The sequence below is a fragment of the Pezoporus flaviventris genome, unplaced genomic scaffold (genome assembly GCF_033815535.1).
Source record: "Pezoporus flaviventris isolate CSIRO_AGI_PZ_B2104156 unplaced genomic scaffold, CSIRO_AGI_Pfla_v1 ptg000002l, whole genome shotgun sequence".
NCBI classification, from domain to species: Eukaryota; Metazoa; Chordata; class Aves; order Psittaciformes; family Psittacidae; genus Pezoporus; species Pezoporus flaviventris.
In genome coordinates, this window is record NW_026892550.1 from 87,537,719 (window position 1) to 87,556,839 (window position 19,121).

At 41.1% G+C, this 19,121-nt stretch overlaps 1 protein-coding gene across 1 annotated transcript; it reads left to right on the top strand.

The window, feature by feature from the left end:
• The first annotated feature begins 16,421 nt into the window (after positions 1-16,421).
• On the top strand, positions 16,422-18,108 carry LOC133274973 (uncharacterized). The gene is made up of 2 exons (XM_061464610.1): positions 16,422-17,078; positions 18,001-18,108. The coding sequence occupies exons 1-2, from the start codon at positions 16,422-16,424 to the stop codon at positions 18,106-18,108; spliced, it is 765 nt and encodes a 254-aa protein (XP_061320594.1).
• The last annotated feature ends 1,013 nt before the right edge of the window (positions 18,109-19,121 follow it).

The window sequence follows — 19,121 nt, forward strand, 5'->3', positions numbered from 1 at the left end:
CTTTATCCCCTCTTGCACAACCCCCTTGTACAACCCCCTTGTACATTGGTCAACCCTCTGCATCAGTGATGTATCACAAGCTTGACTTTGGAAGACTGGAAGGCCCAGTCTCTGAAGACAACATTTCTCCTTTATAGGTGGGACTGCTCTGATGACTGCTTATATTGAACCTCACAAGAATCATGTGGTGGATGCTTGGTATTAGTAAGATCTTCCAGTTAGTAAGATTATTTATACTTCTTATATATATATATTGCTTCACCTGCTGATTAGATTGGGATGTTACTATTTGTTTTGTCATTTGTCCTACCTGCTAGAATGAGGGACCCCCAAAAACCTCTGGTGTCTCAGGCTCTTGGGGATGGGGAGACACAGAATGATATTAATGGCATTAACACTGTCTTAAAACTCAGTGGGGAGCAGTACAGTCTGCAGCGCTCCATGTGCAGCAAAGGGAGAACCGTATTATACGCCAGCAGGCTATTCTGGGTGTGCTAACACTGGGAGTGAGCAGCTGTGAGAAAAACAGAGAATAAGTGATAGTACACTCTGAAATGGAAATCATAGCAAAGCGCCATATGTGTTGACGAAGTAGTCCTGCCAGCGCCTTCGTTTCAGTGCTCTGAAGAGATAACTTCCAACTTGCCTGATCAATTTTCACAAAATTCTTATGTTCCCCAGCATTCTCCAGAAGTGTCTGGAAATGCATCCATTGTGACCAGTGCTCAGCACGCGTCAGCACTGGTCAGCAAAACCCAGTCTTGAACGCTGCTGGAAGACCAGGCAAGACCTGAAATATTTGCCTTCCTCATTGCAGACCTCATTAACAAATGTACATATCATCTCCTGGGAATGCAGTTCCCTAATTGTGAAGTTCTTATGTGAGCACCACGCAGATGGACTCCTGTTTGCAGGACTCGTGCACTGTAATGTTTACCTTCACTTCTCAAAGCTTTAAAACAAATATGAAAACAGAGTGTGTATTCCCTTGGCAAGGCTGCTTTTCGACAAGGTTTGGTTATTTATTTTCCTACCTTGACACTGAAAGTTTCCTTTCAGTTTTTTTCTTGAACTCTTTAAAGATTTAAGAAACTCCTGGGAGCTGTCTGTACAATGAAGTAAGTCCTGCCAAGCTGTGGACACAGCAGTAATGCTGCTGTGGCACGTGTATGCAGCCAAGGGCAAGCCAGGACTTGAAGTAGTGGGGACCTGGGGTGGACTTCATAGCATTTTTGAACGAAGCAGGCTCCATTTATGCCTGTAAGTAAAAGTTAGACTAGTAAAAGCAGTTAAGGCTCCATTATGGTCCCATCTTTCAAACTATTCTGCAGTTAATATGGCAAAGCCTTGAAAATCCAGTGATTCTTGAACACTGGCTCCATCAGAGGTGCTAAGTCCTTCTCAGTATGGAAGCTTCAGGCACTGGCTCATTGGTGCTTACTGTACTCCTGGATGCAGCTGTGGTCAGATATCCATCCCAGCATGGCCTCCCATGTTGGCTGGCCTGGAGAGCTGGCGGTGTACGCCACAGCCATGGCCACACTCCTACTTTTCTCCTTCCTCCTCCCCACTTGAAATCCTGATGGAAACTGCTCCTCAGACCAAGCATTGCTCCCAGTGTGTCTGAGGCTCCATCCTTTCTGCATGTACATTGCTCTCCTGGCATGCCTAGTGGTGTCTTAAAAATGCCACCACGTTTTCTGTTATTTCCCATAGGGTAAAAAACTGTTCCCTGCCCAAAAAGCCTGGGAGAACACGGCATACCCACTACCTGCATGCTCAGATCCCTGGAGTGACCTGTGCCAGAAGGTGTTTGACAGCTTTAGTGTTCGCTACCCTATTTCATTAATTTTAATTTTCTCACTCAGGTTCACATACTTGTGCATAAAAACAAATTATGCATCTAATTTCAGAGATTTTTCAAGTAACTCTAGTGTTTAATTAACCCTGGCAGGTTTGCTGTTTATTAGTTTCTCTTATTAGCATTTGTCTTGTGGGGAACACCAGGTACATGCCAGAGGAGCTCATCCTGCCAATTTATTCTTCTGAATTATTTGAAAGAAAAAAGAAAATGAAGCAATTTTGTGATTTGGTTGTAGAGTAAGGTGTGGGTCAGAAGCAACTAAGTCCTATTTTCTAAACTGAGATGTCTAAAGATGTTTAACTGTGCTTGTGTCTCATTGAAAATCCGCAGGGTGCCGGTCCATAGTAAAATTTCAGATGAATCTGAGGATCTAGCCATGCTGTGAGCAACCCAAGAGACTTCTAATTCTGTAATCAGTTTAGACATCCAGCTCCCATTGATTGTTGTGGTTGTGTGTCTTATCGTGGCTGTTTAAAGGTCAAGCTTAAAGGTTAAACACAAGAGGTTTCTCATGGGTGTTGATGAATAGGAATAATTGGCCATCCCAATGCAGCAGCAGCTGTGCACAGGAATATTGTCAGTGGTAAGGTGCCCTGGATGAAGTTAAGCACAGGGTTTGGGGCCACAGTTTTGGAGGACTCCGCCACCACTGCTTTCATCTTAATTGGCCGCTTATTTGGGATTGTCATCTTCCAGCTGGTATATTCACAGATCGTGGAACACCAAGGTGAAAACTAGGGCACAGAAACCAGCTCCTGAGCAAGATTCCTCTCATGACTCAGATTCCTCTCACCTCGCCGTGGGCAAAGAGCACCGATGCAAGAACAGCGGTTCCCATGAAGAACCACAGCTCAAAAAGCAAAATTATAGGCACATGCACATAGTTGTGTGGTTAATTGTGAATTTGAGGAGCGTGTTTTGAAAATGTTGCATAATGTAATTGCTAGCTTCTGTGCTGCAGACTCCTCAGGGAAATTACTGCTGTACGAATGTACACGGTAGCCATATGGCCATTGTGTATAATGTTCTGTTCGGGAAAAATTAGGTCAGACAATAATTTGACCTAAGTTCACAGTTTGCTTACGGGTCATCAAATTAGTAAAGAACCATATTTGCTGAACTTCAAGGCATAGTTACTTTAGGGCCCGCAGTAGAATTTGCATGTTCTGACTGAAGGACCCTCCATGAGGGGGTTTTAGGGTTTGTGGGGCTTTTTGACACCAGTGAAATATTCCATCCCAGCACCTTCAAAAGCAGGCAATGCTTTTGCATGCCTCCAACTGAAGAACCCTAAGAAGTCTATTTTTTCAAAGCGTCCATCCTTTGAAAATTAGCTGCTGAAAAGTGTTGTGAGCCAAGTACCCAAAATGGCTTTGAATCAGAGTAATGGAGGCCAAAAGTGGCCATTTGAAGAATGATGAGTGGCCTCATCATTCTTCAAAAGCTGTTGCCATGTCAAAGGAAGAGAAATAATTTATAGACCTTTTGGTGATGAAAAACACAGTGTATAGGAAAAGAAATTCTAACCGTAAAAAAATAGGAAATGAAATAAAATAAAAAGTAAACTCTAAACACAAAGTACCAAGTGTACTTTGATCTAAGCTTTCTTAAGAGTTGTTCTAATTCATATTCAGGCTTTTTGATCTTGTTTTGGCAAGTGGGTTCAGACACCTGGAAAGGTTACAAAAGTCCATAGGTCCATACCCTTGTTGTATGTCCCTTAGTCAACTCACACTCATTTCTGCAGACTTTCTCATGCATTCTGAGACATGAATCAGGCCAAGGTCTTTCATAGCCTCAAGAACAGCCTGTGGAAATGCCTAATGGGCACTAATAAGCCTTTACAACCCTTATCATCTAGTCCCTCCTGGGGCCTCCAACCATGCCAAGGCCTGGGAGACATTTCAGCTCAGCCTGGAGGTTTCCCAAGATCTCCTATGGGGTGGTCGTCTCCAGTCTGCCCTCCTAGGTGGCTTTTTGGCCTGACTTATCCCTTGCTGAGCTGTAGTCTCTCAATGGACACCATTACCAGTCCTCCAGTTCAGCACTGTAGATCTGTGACCCTTAGTGGGGATGAATTTCAGCTCCTGCTTAATCCTTTTTGTGGGGCAGTGGTGCAGGTGTCTCTCTGGCAATAAGAGGCTGATTCCCAACCCAGTTTCTTCCAGGACAGTGATGTTACCTGCTATTACTTAGCATGTAGGTCAGTACCTATTTTTATACCTTGCACCTGAATTTTTTTTAAGGCAATAATGACTGCTCTAGTCTCCAACCCATATTGTTCATATGCTCGTTTTTTATTATCGTAACTTGTGTGTTTTGCTAGATTTTGTGTTTCAATGGCATTTGCTGCTTTTCTTGTTGAGAAGAGAATCTTTATCCTAAATAAATTTCCCAGGATATTAAGGAGGTTAGTTCTGTACCATCTGAAATACCTTAAGTAGAGGGTCTTAACTCATTCTAAGTGAAGCTTATTTAATGTATTGCAGTCCTAAAACTTCAGACTTCAAAACAAAATTCTATGTTTGCCTTCAGTTTTTAAAATCTTAAATGATTAGAATTTTAACTCAAATTCTAGGTTTTATTTTGCTTCTCATTTAGCTGGAAAATGTTATTGGGTGTCTGTAATGGGAGTCTTTGATCACAAGACAGTCACAAGCCACATGAAAATTAATAGTCTTTCATGTGAAACATTCCTGTTTATACTTAACAAAAAAATATAGCTATCATCTTTTTTATGGAAGGCAACAACAAATGGAGGGATTGCCAGAGGCAACTGGCAGGACCAAACAAAGCTATGTGGCCTACATAAGTTCTTTGACTAAAGGCACAAGGCTTAGGATGATGGTTTTGCAGGTTCGAGGTATGTCCATATGGTACTCTGCAAACGTGGGCTTGTTCATCCCTCTCTGCCAACTGGCCATGAGAGAACCAGCTCTGGTGTGAAACTGCTGTAGCTTTTTGGATGAGGTACATGCTGGAGGTGCCAAGTTCTGTCTCTTTGCTGAGTTCATATGTGGCCTGGGACTGTATGCAGCCCCAGGGGAGCAGCAGCATGGCTGTTGGTGGTGCCCTTCTCAGGGCTTGACTGGTGAACCTAAATGCTCTTTTTGTGTGGCATTCTGTTCCAGTGGGTATGTAAGATAAAGAATAGTTTTCTGTGGGGGAAATCAATCAGCTTCACAGAGATGTGGAGTAGGAAGTTTTCCTGACAAAAACTGTAAGTCAGTTTTGTGGTTGTCCTGCTGTGTCTTCCTGTGTCTGAGCACTTCCAAGCCTTTCAGGGTGTGTGTTTCACAGCTGTCCTATGAACTAGAGCTGCAGATCGTGTTTTGTGTAGGTCTTAACTTTGGCCTGCAATGTACCTAATGACCCTTGAGATGATGTGTGTGGCATGTCTTGGATTGGTATGTGAAGAAAAGATGGGACAGATGCGTTGGTTCTTATGGGTGGTAAGAGAAGAGCACACCCAAAAGCTGATGTAGAATGGACTCACTGTAGCCTGCTTACAGCTAGGTCTTGGGAGAGACTGGTTTGTGTTCAAGGACTGTGTTAAAACTTTAGCTGCTAACACTGACAAAAAAAAGTGATCGCCTGTGAACTGTGGTATTTCAAGGGCATACTGTTTTCTCCCTGCCCTTGCGGCTCATCAGAGGTTTGGCAAGAGGCAGACTTCCCAGCTGAAGGCTATTTTCCAATCTAACTATTGGTATCTTCTCCAAGACCTAGGAGCCCTAGGGCAATTCACATCAAAGGTCTCTATAGTTTTGTTCAATACGAATTTATGGCTCTGCTGTCTAGAACTGCTGAAAGTATAGCTGAAACAGGAAAAAGGCATGGCAAAATCTCTCCAAATCTCTGATCCTGTTATCTAGTTACCTAATGTCCTTGTTCATATGTGAAAAGAAGTGGTTTATTTTCTCGCGCAAAGGAACTCTTTGTTCACAAAGCACTTTCCCATAAGAGGTAAAAATACTGTTCATAGTTTGGTTGTTTTGTTTTCCAAGTGAAAAAGGTTCTTTGAAATTCTCATATTAGCTATACATTCTTAGTGGCACCAAGAGAACATCACTGAGCTGTTAAAACATCTGTGATGAGAACCTGGGCATGGACCAGCTGGCATTGACCTTGGTGGCAGCAGCATCAATGCAGGCAGCCCTATTCTGCCCCTTGTCCATTTGAGCACCCTAATCAGTGCAGGGCATGGGGTGGAAGCATCAGTGCTGCTGAGGAACAGCGTGTGTGCAGGGCAAATGAGCGTGTTGGGAACTGCCAGAGCTGATGTTGTCAATGAAAAGGAAATTAATGGTCAAACTACAGCCTTAACCCACTGCATCCTAAGAGGGCTTAGTTTTGGTGGTTCAGTGGTCAGAACAATTTGTTCTAGCATTGAAACAGAGCTAATTCTCTGTCTCCTGTCAACACAAATAGGCACAGAAATGCTCCCACTGCTGAAGGCTGTGTGAATTATGCTGGCTGATGAAGCAGTTTGTACTCAAATTCCAGTGGTAAGTCACTGGTAAAATGAGTTCAGTTTCGTCCTAGACCTATTTATTTCCACCACGCTTGGACTGAATCACTCATGGGGACACTTGAGAATATTTGTGTTCTATAAAATGGCACAAGTAATAAATTTAGGAAGGTATAATACACTGGTTTGAGGCTTTCAGTGACTCACATGCCTTATGACTGTCTTCTGCATAAAACATGCATAAGATAAAATCTGTGTAATTTACTTTCACACAATAGTGTGAAACCACGGTCATCCAAAATGCAAAATGTCTGTCATGGCATGCAAAATTCCCACTTTGTCCTGGATTTAGGTCTCTATTCCTTCAAAATGCAATTATTATCCATCACTCCCCATTATTGCTTGTTAATGATGTGTCTGTTTCTTTGATTAAAGGGTTTAAGGTCAATATATGTTCCAGTCACAGTTCATCTCAGACTTCTTAATCACCATAACAGCCACCACAGTGTCTGGTCAAGTAAATCTTATTCTGAGCTTTTTTTTTCCCTGAGGAAATGTATTTTCAATTAAATTGTGCTTTTAAAATGTTGGACTATATTAATGTGACTTATCAGTCTCCCCAGCAAAAAACAGCTTCCAGTAGCCCTCAGATAACCAGTTCAGCATCTCTTCTTCCTTCATCCTAAAGCAGGGTTCTCAACACTGGTTCATTATTGATAATGTCACTGGACATGAGCCTAAAGGCAAGGAAGCTGGGTATTTGTGGATGCTGTGGGCAAGTCCCTCAGAACAAAGATTCTGCGACTTGGAAGCAGCTCTCCTGTTAATTTTATCATCTCCCTGCACCTCTGAAACTCAGATCTGCACTAGCACTGCAGCACTGACCCTTTGAAAAATGTCACAGTTATCTGCTTTTACACTCGAGCTTGTCTACAGGAAAAAATAGTGCTGTTTGAAATCTGCTATCCAGCAATACTTGCGCATGACCGGTGTTCCTCTATTCTTGCACAACTTTAAAGGACATCCACTACAAGTGTATATTTTTAGGGTTTTTTTCTTCATATTAAGCTGAGAGCTACTGCTCTGCTGGGAAAGGTCCTTGGTGACACTTCTGGGTTCCTTATTGAGCAGTTGTAGTAATGCGGGGCTGGTCTCTATGCCCAGCATGGGGTATGATCTGGGTAGTCAACAGCTTCACAAGAGGGACAAGGACAGAGGGTAGGGGTTAAGTTTCAAGTTGAAACTAATTTAACTTGAAACTTGCTTGGGTATTTGTAACAGGGAGTTCAGTACAATCTGTAAAACTTGCCAAAGGTCAATATCTTGGATGCTAGTGATGGTGTCCCCAGTTTCTGTGATTAAATTGCTTCCAGTGCTTGAGCTTGTTAGGGTAAAAGTAGCTTGGACGGGTCAAAGTGAAACACATGCAGGGCAGCGGAGATCTAGTTTCTTATGTTACATGATAAAAATTGTTTCCCACAGCTCATGAAATTTGCTTTAAAAGTGTTTATTCCTGGGTTAACTGTGTGCTTCACAGTACAGATGCTTCAGATGATTGATGGAAAAAGACAATGTTAAACAGTTAGTAGCCACAGTTTGTCTCTAAGTTTGCTCAGTCACGGTATAAGGGTAAAGAAAAAGGTGAAGAAGGCATGTGTTCCTTATCAGGTTATCTGGATGTCAAGTTTCTGCCAGAACTGGCCAGTATTTGATAATCCAAAATTCAGAAATCAAGTTGTATATGCATGTAATACATGCAAAGCACCAAGTAATTTACTTCTTGCTGCTTTTTTTCTGCCTTATATAAGAGCCGTCATTGCAAGAGTGGATTTAGAAGGCTTGTTTCCCACCCTCCTAGTTATCAGTAGATGGTGTGGCAGGCATGAAGGGGTGCAGCTGTGCAGCTCCCTATTCAGAGGCTGCTTTGTGAGGTGCAAGAGTATCTCTAGTTGCCACTTCCAGTCATCAAGCTCTTCTCCCTCTGCAGTTTTCCACATCACATGCTGGTGGGTCAGTTGGTCAGTGAGAATTAGTCTCAAGTAATATGAGAGGCCCTCTCTACTACTTTCACTATCTATTTTTTTATATTTTGCTTTATCATGAAGGCGTTGTGCAGGAAAAGCATGCTCATGTTTCTGTCCTGTCTCTTCAGCACTTGCTGCTGCCAATGTCCTATCCTGTCCTCTGCAGATTCCATCCTGTCTCTGCATTTATCTGCACTAGAGGTCCTCACTCATTCCCTGCCATGTTCAGTATTTATTATTATGATAACCTAAACATAATTTCATCTGACCTGGGTTAGGTAAATGTCATGGCAATTTCCAGTCTCGCTACATACCACCTCCAAAAGGTACACGGAGGATCATGGGCCTGTGAAACACCCAGGTGGTTTGAAGCACCATTCACAAACAGCATTTCCAGCAACAGCCTGGGAGCAACCTGCTTTTCTGAGGTCGTTCAGGAATGTTCTCCCAGGTCTTCCTCAAAATTTTAGAATGCACCCCACTTCGGACTAGACTTTAAGGTTGCATTGATCGTAGTTTATGTCTGTACATCTACTGGAGAAGCAGTGTTGTAGCGCTTTCCTGCTGTGTCCATAGGTGTCTCCTCTTCCTCTACCTCCCTCCAGGAGGGGATACAGCCCATGCAATGAAGAACTCTCATACTTCCTTACTATCAGTCATGCTGGGGTGACAGGTCCATCTGCTATTGGCAGCTACATGATACTCTTCACTGCAACGGTTACTGCTCCTTCCAAATAGCTGTTTTAAAAAACAAAACCCACAAACAACCTTTCAGCAAAAATACACCACAGATAATGGAAGGATTAAAGCCCCTTCAGCTCTATCCAACTGGTGCTAGCTTACAGCTCAGCCATTTGTCAGGGTCAGTATGTTTACCTGACCATCTTCCAAGCAGGCAATATGTTCTAGGCAATGAACCAAGTGCCAAAACTTTAGCAGATGATACAACCTGAAATGGCAAATACTGATAAGCTTTCTAGAGACAGCCAAGTCTGCAGGCTCAGTTTAGGTATGCTGAGTACTGCCTTTTGTGTGTTAATCACAGTATCTCTTCCCAGTTAATAAATGTGGGAGGTTTTAGGGTTTTTTGATTGTTTTTTCTTTGTGGCGTTGCTGTTATTGTTTTTGAGTTTTTAGGGTTTTTTTGATTGTTTGGGAATTCTTTTATTTTATTTTAGATTTTCATTACACCATAAACATTGTTATTTATTGATCGTAGGGAGATCAGTGCTTTAAAATACGAAAGTTGATAGCAACGTTTTATTCTTTGTTAGAATTGCATAGGGGCAGCTCTAGCCATACGGGTAGTGGGGGCCATGCTCACCAGAGCTGTGAAGTCTGTGTAAAACCTGTCTGAATCTTTTCCTCTTCTTGCACTTGTGTGCATGAGCAGCAGGGCTGTTAATACATCAGAAATGAAAGTACTTTGCAGCTACCCAATAGCAAACTACGTTTGCGTATGAGAGGGGATGATATGTGATGATCAAGTTATCTGCCAATTGCCAAAGTTTCTTTGGCATTGCTTTCCAGCTATGTCCCTAGCACATTGGAATGATATTTCAGGTTCAACTATAAATTCTTGCTTTGTGTTTTGTAGAAGTTCTAACTGGATTTTAAAGTTTCTATTTCAGCTTTTTAGAAGAGCTCAGCTGATGGTGGTAGTCATTGTCCTCAATTTTACTTTTAGGGGAATCCAAGATGGAATCTCAGTTCCTGGGATTTCTGAAAGATCTGATAAAAGCTTCTTTCTTTGTCCAGCTTGGGAAAAGATCTGCTGATAATGTCATTCCCTTTGCTGAAGCTTCACAGCTTCCAGATGTTCTTCACCTGTAGTAGTTTTAGCAGCATTGCAGACCAAACCGGTGAACAAGTCAATTGCTACTCTGAACAAATTAATTCCAAGGCAACCAGTTACTTTGTCAACATCAGTAAATCTTGCCCAGGTTTAGCCTCCAACTTTTTGGATATACTGCAAAGTATGTTATTGCTGAACCTATTGACAGGGGTTCCTAAACCCAGTTGCCTGATAGGGAAGAGGCTGCCTCCGCTCCATACACATAAGTCCAACTAGCTGTGGAGCTGAACTTGTATTCCAAATAGGTGTTCCACATAGAAACAGAGTAACTTCATAGTGATTACTGTGTTCCTGATGACAACAGTCTTTGAATTATCCCTAACTGTATTTTCCTGTTGTAAACCCATTTTAGATTATTTGAGAAGCTCAGTTTCTTTGACTGGGGGTTTGGTTAGCTCAAAGCAGAGTGATTTGCCTGTGGTACTGCAAACTTTGATACGTAATGTAGTCTCAGCCCCTTGGTTTGCTGTCATAAGCAGCTGTTCTGTGCATAATGGAGAAAAAAAATACAAACTTGCTGCTTTTCTTTTTTTTTTTTTAATAACACAGACATATGGGTAAATCCTGGTTTTGTCTGTTAAATATTTTCAATGTTGAATAATGAATCCTCCCTTTCTGTTTCTTGGGGTATGCGGTTAAAGTCCTGCACCTTACACTTACTCATACAATTAGCAAACATAACAGAAAAGTTCAGCACTAATTAGTGAAATAAAGAAGCAGTTGTTCAGGAAAGGTTGCAAATGAAGCCAGACTAGATACTTCTCTTGGTTTCAACAGCCTCACTGCTTCGAGGAGAAGCAGCCTCCAGGAAAAGTTTCCCATCATCTCAAAATGGGTCAAGCCTTTAGTTAGAGCCACAGTCCTTTTACTAGTAAAACCAGAGGGTTTGCTCTTTGTCTTCTTCACTGCAACATTTAGTACCAACCTCTGCATGTGGCATCTTTCACTCACCCAGCATTTCATGAGTTCTTTGGATTTTATGTTCTGTTTTTTAAGTACTTGTTTTTCTTCAAGCAAAAGATATATTCTGACTTGTAATGTAACATGATTAGTGCGCCTAGAGCCTGGTGAGTTCTTAGAAATCTCTTGTGTCCTTTGTCAGGGTCATTGATCATCCTGTTCTTTCAAAAGAGTGGCATTGAATGCATGGGCTTTAGTTTTTTTTTTTTTGTTTGTTTTGTTTTGTTTTTTTATATGCTATGGAGTTTCTGATGGTATTCGTATGTGGCGCTTTGTCCTTACTCAAACTTTGGCAACAACCACTACTCAACTCAACTGAGATTTACAGATCCATTGTAGATAGAAAATACTTCTTCAGTTTATGTCCTTGAGTGACACTAGCCTGGGACCAGGATTTTCTAAGAGAAAATCGTGCTTCTTCCTTTATTGCTTGGAAAGGGGTTGACATGCTTGTTCTTCACTCCATAGTTCTCTAGCTGTTGCTTCTGCTTCAAGTTTGCAATGAGTTTGTACAGCATTCTGAAATAATTAGCTTTGCTCAGATCAGAAAAGTGCTAGCAGGTATGCAAACCAAACAACTGATATTATGATGTTTTTATTTCAGCGACTACCTGAGAAAAGCAGCTTTATCAAATCATACCTTTAAATCTCTTACATATATTTTAATTGTAGAGAATGCTACCATGGACTAAATGCAAAAATAACCTAGATGCTGTGTGAGGGAGGAAAAAACTTATGTGTAGGTTCTTTTATTCTGCCTCTTTATTTTCTACCCCTCAAAACTTAGCAGTAGGCATGAGAAGTATGATCGAGGCTTTTTTGTTCTTGGGAAAATAATAATGTTTAAAATTAGAATACAAAACAACTGGAGTGGGTAATATCTCGGAAAAGATTACTACAGGTTCTATGACTTCCCATAATTACTTGCTTTAATAATTATTAGCTATGTTTTACAGTCTTTTTTTAAAAGCCTGAGGAAGACTTGTCTTTGTATTTTATTTATTAATAACTTCAGTTGTCTAGGCTTGGGTTTGAAAAGCCTATGAAAACTAATAAGGCTAAATAAGACTTCAGTTGGCCTTAGTAAGCTCAGTACACCTGAAAAATACCTCTTTCCATTTGTGCTGTTTCCCACAGTACTAGATTTCTGATAATCGAAGACAAATGGTATAGAATACAAAGGAAAAAAATAATAAAAAGAGCTGCAAGAGCACTTGAATTTGATACAGAAAAGGCATTTGATGATATAGGATGGGTTGCCACACTGCATGTCACAGATACCTTCAACGCTTTCAGGTTTGAAAGATGAATATCTACAATCTGTAGCCATCCTGCAGTGGAAACACACACTTCATAAAGCAGAAGGTCATAAAGCAGAAACACTTATTACATTGATAACCTCATTCCTACACTTTACAATTTCTAGATACTGAAAAAAAGGTAACTTCTGTAATTACTTCCACTAGAAAAATGTGCCAGAAGACTGAAGCCTTTTGATGAAGACCTACTTGCTTTTATTTTCTGTTTATGAGAAAATAATTAATAGTGCAGCATATCGTCATGCCAGAGAATGCAAAGTTGGTAAGACACTACTTTGACCCCATGCTGTTATACTGGCATTCATCCTGTAATTCTGATAGTGTTAGTAATAGGTGAAATTGTGTGTTGAAACAATAATACAAAGAGAAAAGATAATTATATTTGAAAATCTGTTAATCAGTAGAGGGGTTTTATGTATTAGGAAAGTTTAAGAACAAGCTGAAATTCTTCTATTGTGTATCTTAGTTACTTTATAACTAAGCATTACAATGGTAGCTATAACAATAAGCAATTAACATAGCCATATATGGGAAAGGGTATATGGGTGGATTTAGGGGAGTATTGTGAAACTCTACTGAAGCAGAACTCACGAACGTATCAGGAGTAGTCAAGTGAAAATAAGAGAATGCTGGCGTCCACATAATGGTTGGGACATGTCCAAGGAACAAAAAGTGAACAGGACAAGCTGAGGAAGACTTCTTACTTCATCCGAGGAAGACTCCTTACTTCATCAGGATGACCACCAGAGGGGGGCTGCCCAAGCGCAAAAGAGGCTGATGTCGTAATAGACTGATGTGGCAATCCTTGATGCATATGTATTAGTCAATGATGCAATCTGTGTTGAATATGTATTAGTTACGACATTTTTAGCGTATAAAATGCAAACGCGATGTGACAAGCATGAAGCCAGATTTGGGTGAGTGCCCCTGGTTTCCCAGCGCTGCAATAAAGCATCTCATATAACCATTCCGGTGGTTATGTGTCAGTTCTTACGCTAACATTTTGGTGACCCAGATGGTACCTCGCGGGCATTGCTGAGGCAGATCGTGTCTCGATCCTGCTCCAGCCGGCACCGAGAAATTCTCGGGGAGCCATCGACCGTGACCGACCTCCACTGCTCATGACGGACCTCTGATACGGTAAGAAGGTGCTTTTTTAATTTGGTTACGGTACTGATATTCGATAGCGTGTAGTGTACCGACTTCTGTTAAAGCCTGCCTGTTAGACGCGGCGAAAGCTGCATTCGGTTTGGCGAAGTCTGGTCTGGTAAAGCCTGCCTGTGAGACACGGCAAAAGCTGCGCTGGTTGAGCAGGGAGCTTCCGGGGTAAGCCTAGGCGCCGTCCATTAGGCAGTGATGAAAGTCCTGCAGGTTCAGCAAAACTTGGTTCGGTATTGGTTTATGCTGCAGGGACAGCATTGGTAAAATTACTGTAATATAGTGGTGTAAAGGAACTTGTCCTTTGAGAATTTTTGTACCTGCAAAATGCCGTCGATTCCAAAGTCATCCCCATTAGGCTGTCTCTTGAGCCATTGGAAAGAAGGGGGATTTGGGCAAGGCACACGGAAAAGTAAGCTGATTGATTATTGTAATGTTTGGTGGACACAATATGAATTGGAGGATCAAGAAAATGGCCTGAAAATGGGACTTTACAATACAATACTACTTTACAATTAATGTTGTTTTGTAAGAGGGAAGGAAAATGGGATGAAGTACCATATGTGGACCTCTTCTTTACTTTAAGAAATAATGAGGAATGGAAAAAATCTTGCGGACTTACGGTTGTTAAAATGAGTACAAATGAACAATGTAAGGGGTGTGTTGCAGGAAAAAGGTGTATTGGGTGTCTTGCCTTAGAAAATAGTCTGCAGCACCAGAGGGATGATGAAAACCTTGATATAGCAATAGCTCCGACAGCCCAGCCGGCAACAAACAGAGGGAGGAGGGAGGAGGATGATAGTGAGAGTGAGAGTGACTATGAATATAAAGAAGGTCAGAGGGCAGATCTCCCTACTACTCCAGTTTCACACAGAACTTGCCAGAGGGGAAATTGGGAAGGAAAAATGCAAACCCAGGTACCTAAAGCAGTGCTGGCGCCTTTAAGACAGAGGGTGGGAGCTGAGGGCCCGGTGTATGTTAAGGTACCCTTCTCGCCTGGAGGTTTAGTCATCTGGAAACGATCAGCAGGAACATAGAGAGAAAACCCTGATAAAGTAGCCCATGTAATGAAAATGATTATGAAAATTCAAAATCCAACTGGGGGAAAAAGGAGTGAAATTTTTAATAGACACAGGGGCTGCCTATTCAGTTTTAAATGATTTACATGGGAGGTTAGGGGAAAGAACTACAACAATTTTGGGAGCCACAGGGAAGGAGGAAATATGGCCATTCTTGCAGCCCCTAGATCTGTGATTTAGAGGGAAAGAATTAAGACGTGAATTTCTATATGTACCTGAATGCCCCATTCCCCTTTTAGGACAGGACTTATTGGCCAAATTGGATGCAATGATCATTTTTGAAAATGGTGAATTAATAATGCAAATTCCCGAATCAAAAGTAGGACAGATCCTGGTTCTTAAAGAAAAGCCTATTGCTCAAATCCCAAAGGAGGTAGAAGAGGCTGTAATACCAGTAGTTTGGGAAACAGAAATCCCGGGAAAATCAAAAGCAGCTCAACCAGTAACAGTGGAATTAAAAGATGGAGTTAGGCCAGTAAGAATAAAACAATATCCACTGAAGCTAGAAGCAAGATGTGGGATTATAAAATTAATTGAGAAATTTTTAAAATATCAAATTTTGGAAGAATGTGAATCAGAATATAACACTCTAATTTTTCCAGTAAAGAAAACCAAATGGTAAATATAGGTTAGTACAGGATCTGAGGGCAATAAATAAAATAACAAAAGATATCCACCCAGTAGTAGCAAATCTTTATACATTGTTAACACCTGTGAAGGAAAAATATAAATGGTTTACAGTGATTGATTTAAAAGATGCCTTCTTCTGCATTCCTCTTGATAAAAGTAGCAGGAAATTGTTTGCATTTGAATGGCAGAAACCACAGAGCAGACGAAAAACACAACTAACGTGGAGCAGACTACCACAAGGATTCAAAAACAGTCCAACTCTTTTTGGGAACCAATTGGCTAAGGAACTGGAGGCATGGACCACTCAAGGAAAGGTACAGGTACTGAGATCACAATATCTCTTATTGCAATACTTAGATGACATCTTTATTGCGACAGAACAAAAATTGTTATACATAAAGGTGACTACTGAAATACTGAACCAGCTAGGCCTGAATGGTTATAAAACCATTTTCTTTCTCAAAAGAAAAGGCACAAATTGCATGTACAACCATGCTGTATCTAGGATGTGAAATTTCACAAGGACAGCGAAAAATGAGAATAAACCACAAGGAGGCAATTTGTGCCATTCCAGAACCACGAAATTTACGTGAGGTAAGGATATTTTTGGGCATGGCAGGATGGTGCAGGTTGTGGATAATGAATTACGGAATCATTGCTAAACCCCTGTATGAAGCCCCAAAATCACATGCTTTTGTTTGGGACAAACCACAGGAAGAGGCCTTTAAAAACTGAAGGAGGCATTAACAAAATCACCAGCATCGGGACTCCCAGATTTGACAAAGGACTTTCAGTTATTTGTCCATGAGAGGCAGAGATTGGCGTTGGGAGTATTAACCCAGAAACTTGGAAGCTGGAAAAGACCAGTAGGATATTTTTCAAAACAACTGGACCCGGTAAGTGCAGGATGGCCTTCATGTTTACGAGCGGTAGCGGCAACTATTGTTCTAATACAGGAGGCCAGAAAACTGACTCTGGGAAAGCATATTGAAGTGTTTGTACCACATATGGTAACAACTGTCTTAGAACAAAAAGGGGGGTATTGGTTATCCCCTAGCCGAATGATGAAATATCAAGCAATCTTAACAGAACAAGACTATGTAAGTTTAAAAACCACTAACCTGTTAAATCCAGCAGCTTTTCTAGGAACCGACTTAGAGGAAGGAACTCTTGAACATAACTGCATAGAAGTCATCGAGCATACATATGCAACCATAACGGACTTAAAAGATGTACCTCTTGAACAACTGGACTGGGAACTTTTCACAGATGGAAATAGCTTTGTGGAGAACAGGACACGGTATGCAGAATATGCTGTGACAGCACACCAAAAGGTAATTGAAGCAAAAGCATTGCCTCCTGGGGTGTCAGCTCAACGGGTAGAGCTGATAGCTCGTACAAGAGCTTTGGAACTGAGTGGTGCCAAAAAGGTAAATGTATGGACTGATTCAAAGTATGCGTTTGGCGTAGTACATATACATGGAGCATTATGGAAGGAACAAGGACTGTTATCTTTACAAGGAACTAATATAAAATATCAAGAGGAAATTTTGAAACTGATAATTGCTGTACAAAAACCCAAACAGGTAGCCATTAAGCATTGTAAAGCACACCAAGGAGGAACTTCAGAGATATCTGAAGGAAATACACTGGCAGATCGGATAGCTCAACAAGTTGCCCAGAACGTATGGAGCATGATGGCCCTGATACCTCATAAGGTAAGCCCACTCCATACTTATCTTCCATAAGATCCAAAATGTTCAAGAGAAGATGAGAAGTTGGCAGGACTTTTAAAGGCTCAAAAGAATTCTGAAGGGTGGTATACAACAACAACTGGACAGGTAATAGTACCACCAGCAATAATGCGAAAAATCCTACAAACTGAACATCAAAAATGTCATTGGGGTGCAGAAGCATTGGTAACTTATTTAAAAAGAGGAATAATTTCCACACAGATGCTAACTATGGCAAAAGCAGTGGGGTTAAAATGTGAAATTTATTTGAAAAATAATCCAGTAGTAAAAAGACAAATTGAGATGGGGAGAATTAGGATAGGAGTGGAACCAGGAGATTATTGGCAGGTTGATTTTGTGGAACTACCAAAAATTCAAGGGTACAAATATCTGCTAGCAGGGGTTGACACTTTTTCTGGATGGCCAGAGGCCCTTCCCTGTTGCACCAATCAGGCAAAAGAAACGGTGAAGTGGTTGCTTAGAGAAATGATTTATGATCTGATTGATCAGACAGAAAGATTAGCCAGAGCAACGAGGAAGGGATTCAGAGACATGAATTTGCAGTTGCAAGCAACGACTAAAATGACCTTGCAGAACAGAATGGTGTTGGACATGTTAATAATTAAAGAACATGGTGTTTGTGAATATTTGAAAGACAGAATAGATCATTGTTGTATTCATCTTCCTAACGTAACTGCGAACATAGAATACGATATTTCCCAACTGACCAAAATAGAACAGGAAGCAGAAAAACAAAATGGAGTACATTGAACAAAGTTGGATTGGAGCACTCTTTGATAGTTTGGGCTTTCACCTTACAGGATGGATCCGTTCCCTCGTGCAAACTGTAATTGTGATACTGATTGTATTTATAATGCTATATCTGATGTATCTTTGTGTCTGAAAGGGGATAGCCCGGACCAGTGCATGGACTCATCAAATAATAGGAGCAGTGACAAGAGAATATCCAAAGTATCCAACACCCACGCCTACCTATCGAGACACAGAAACTTAAGGATGAAAATACTTGCTGAAATGAAGTATTTTCAAAGGGGGGAAATGTTAGTAATAGGTGAAATTGTGTGTTGAAACAATAATGCAAAGAGAAAAGATGATTATATTTGAAAATCTGTTAATCAGTAGAGGGGTTTTATGTATTAGGAAAGTTTAAGAACAAGCTGAAATTCTTCTATTGTGTATCTTAGTTACTTTATAACTAAGCATTACAATGGTAGCTATAACAATAAGCAATTAACATAGCCATATATGGGAAAGGGTATATGGGTGGATTTAAGGGAGTATTGTGAAACTCTACCGAAGCAGGACTCACGAACGTATCAGGAATAGTCAAGTGAAAATAAGAGAATGCTGGCGTCCACATAATGGTTGGGACATGTCCAAGGAACAAAAAGTGAACAGGACAAGCTGAGGAAGACTTCTTACTTCATCCGAGGAAGACTGCTTACTTCATCAGGATGACCACCAGAGGGGGGCTGCCCAAGCGCAAAAGAGGCTGATGTCGTAATAGACTGATGTGGCAATCCTTGATGCATATGTATTAGTCAATGATGCAATCTGTGTTGAATATGTATTAGTTACGACATTTTTAGCGTATAAAATGCAAACGCGATGTGACAAGGGTGAAGCCAGATTTGGGCACGTGCCCCTGGTTTCCCAGCACTCAATAAAGCACCTCATATAACCATTCTGGTTGTGTGTCAGTTCTTACACTAACAATAGGGCAGATGTCTTTACCAAGGTAGTGACCAGAAATAACCCTGATATTGCAAAGGCGGAGCAACTAGTGGAGCTGTTGGTTGGTCTTTTTCTACCTTTCATTGACACTTTGCTCTCCTGCACTATATCCTGTGTCAAATTCAGTTCTTTATCAACTGAGGAGGGAGACAAGCATGCTTGGTAGAGAATTAATCGAGGAATTTATCTACTCATATTAGTTATGTGCAAAGTGTGCCCCAGGCCCAATGCATGAAGGACCCTGATAACAGGGTGAGGTACATGACAATCAGG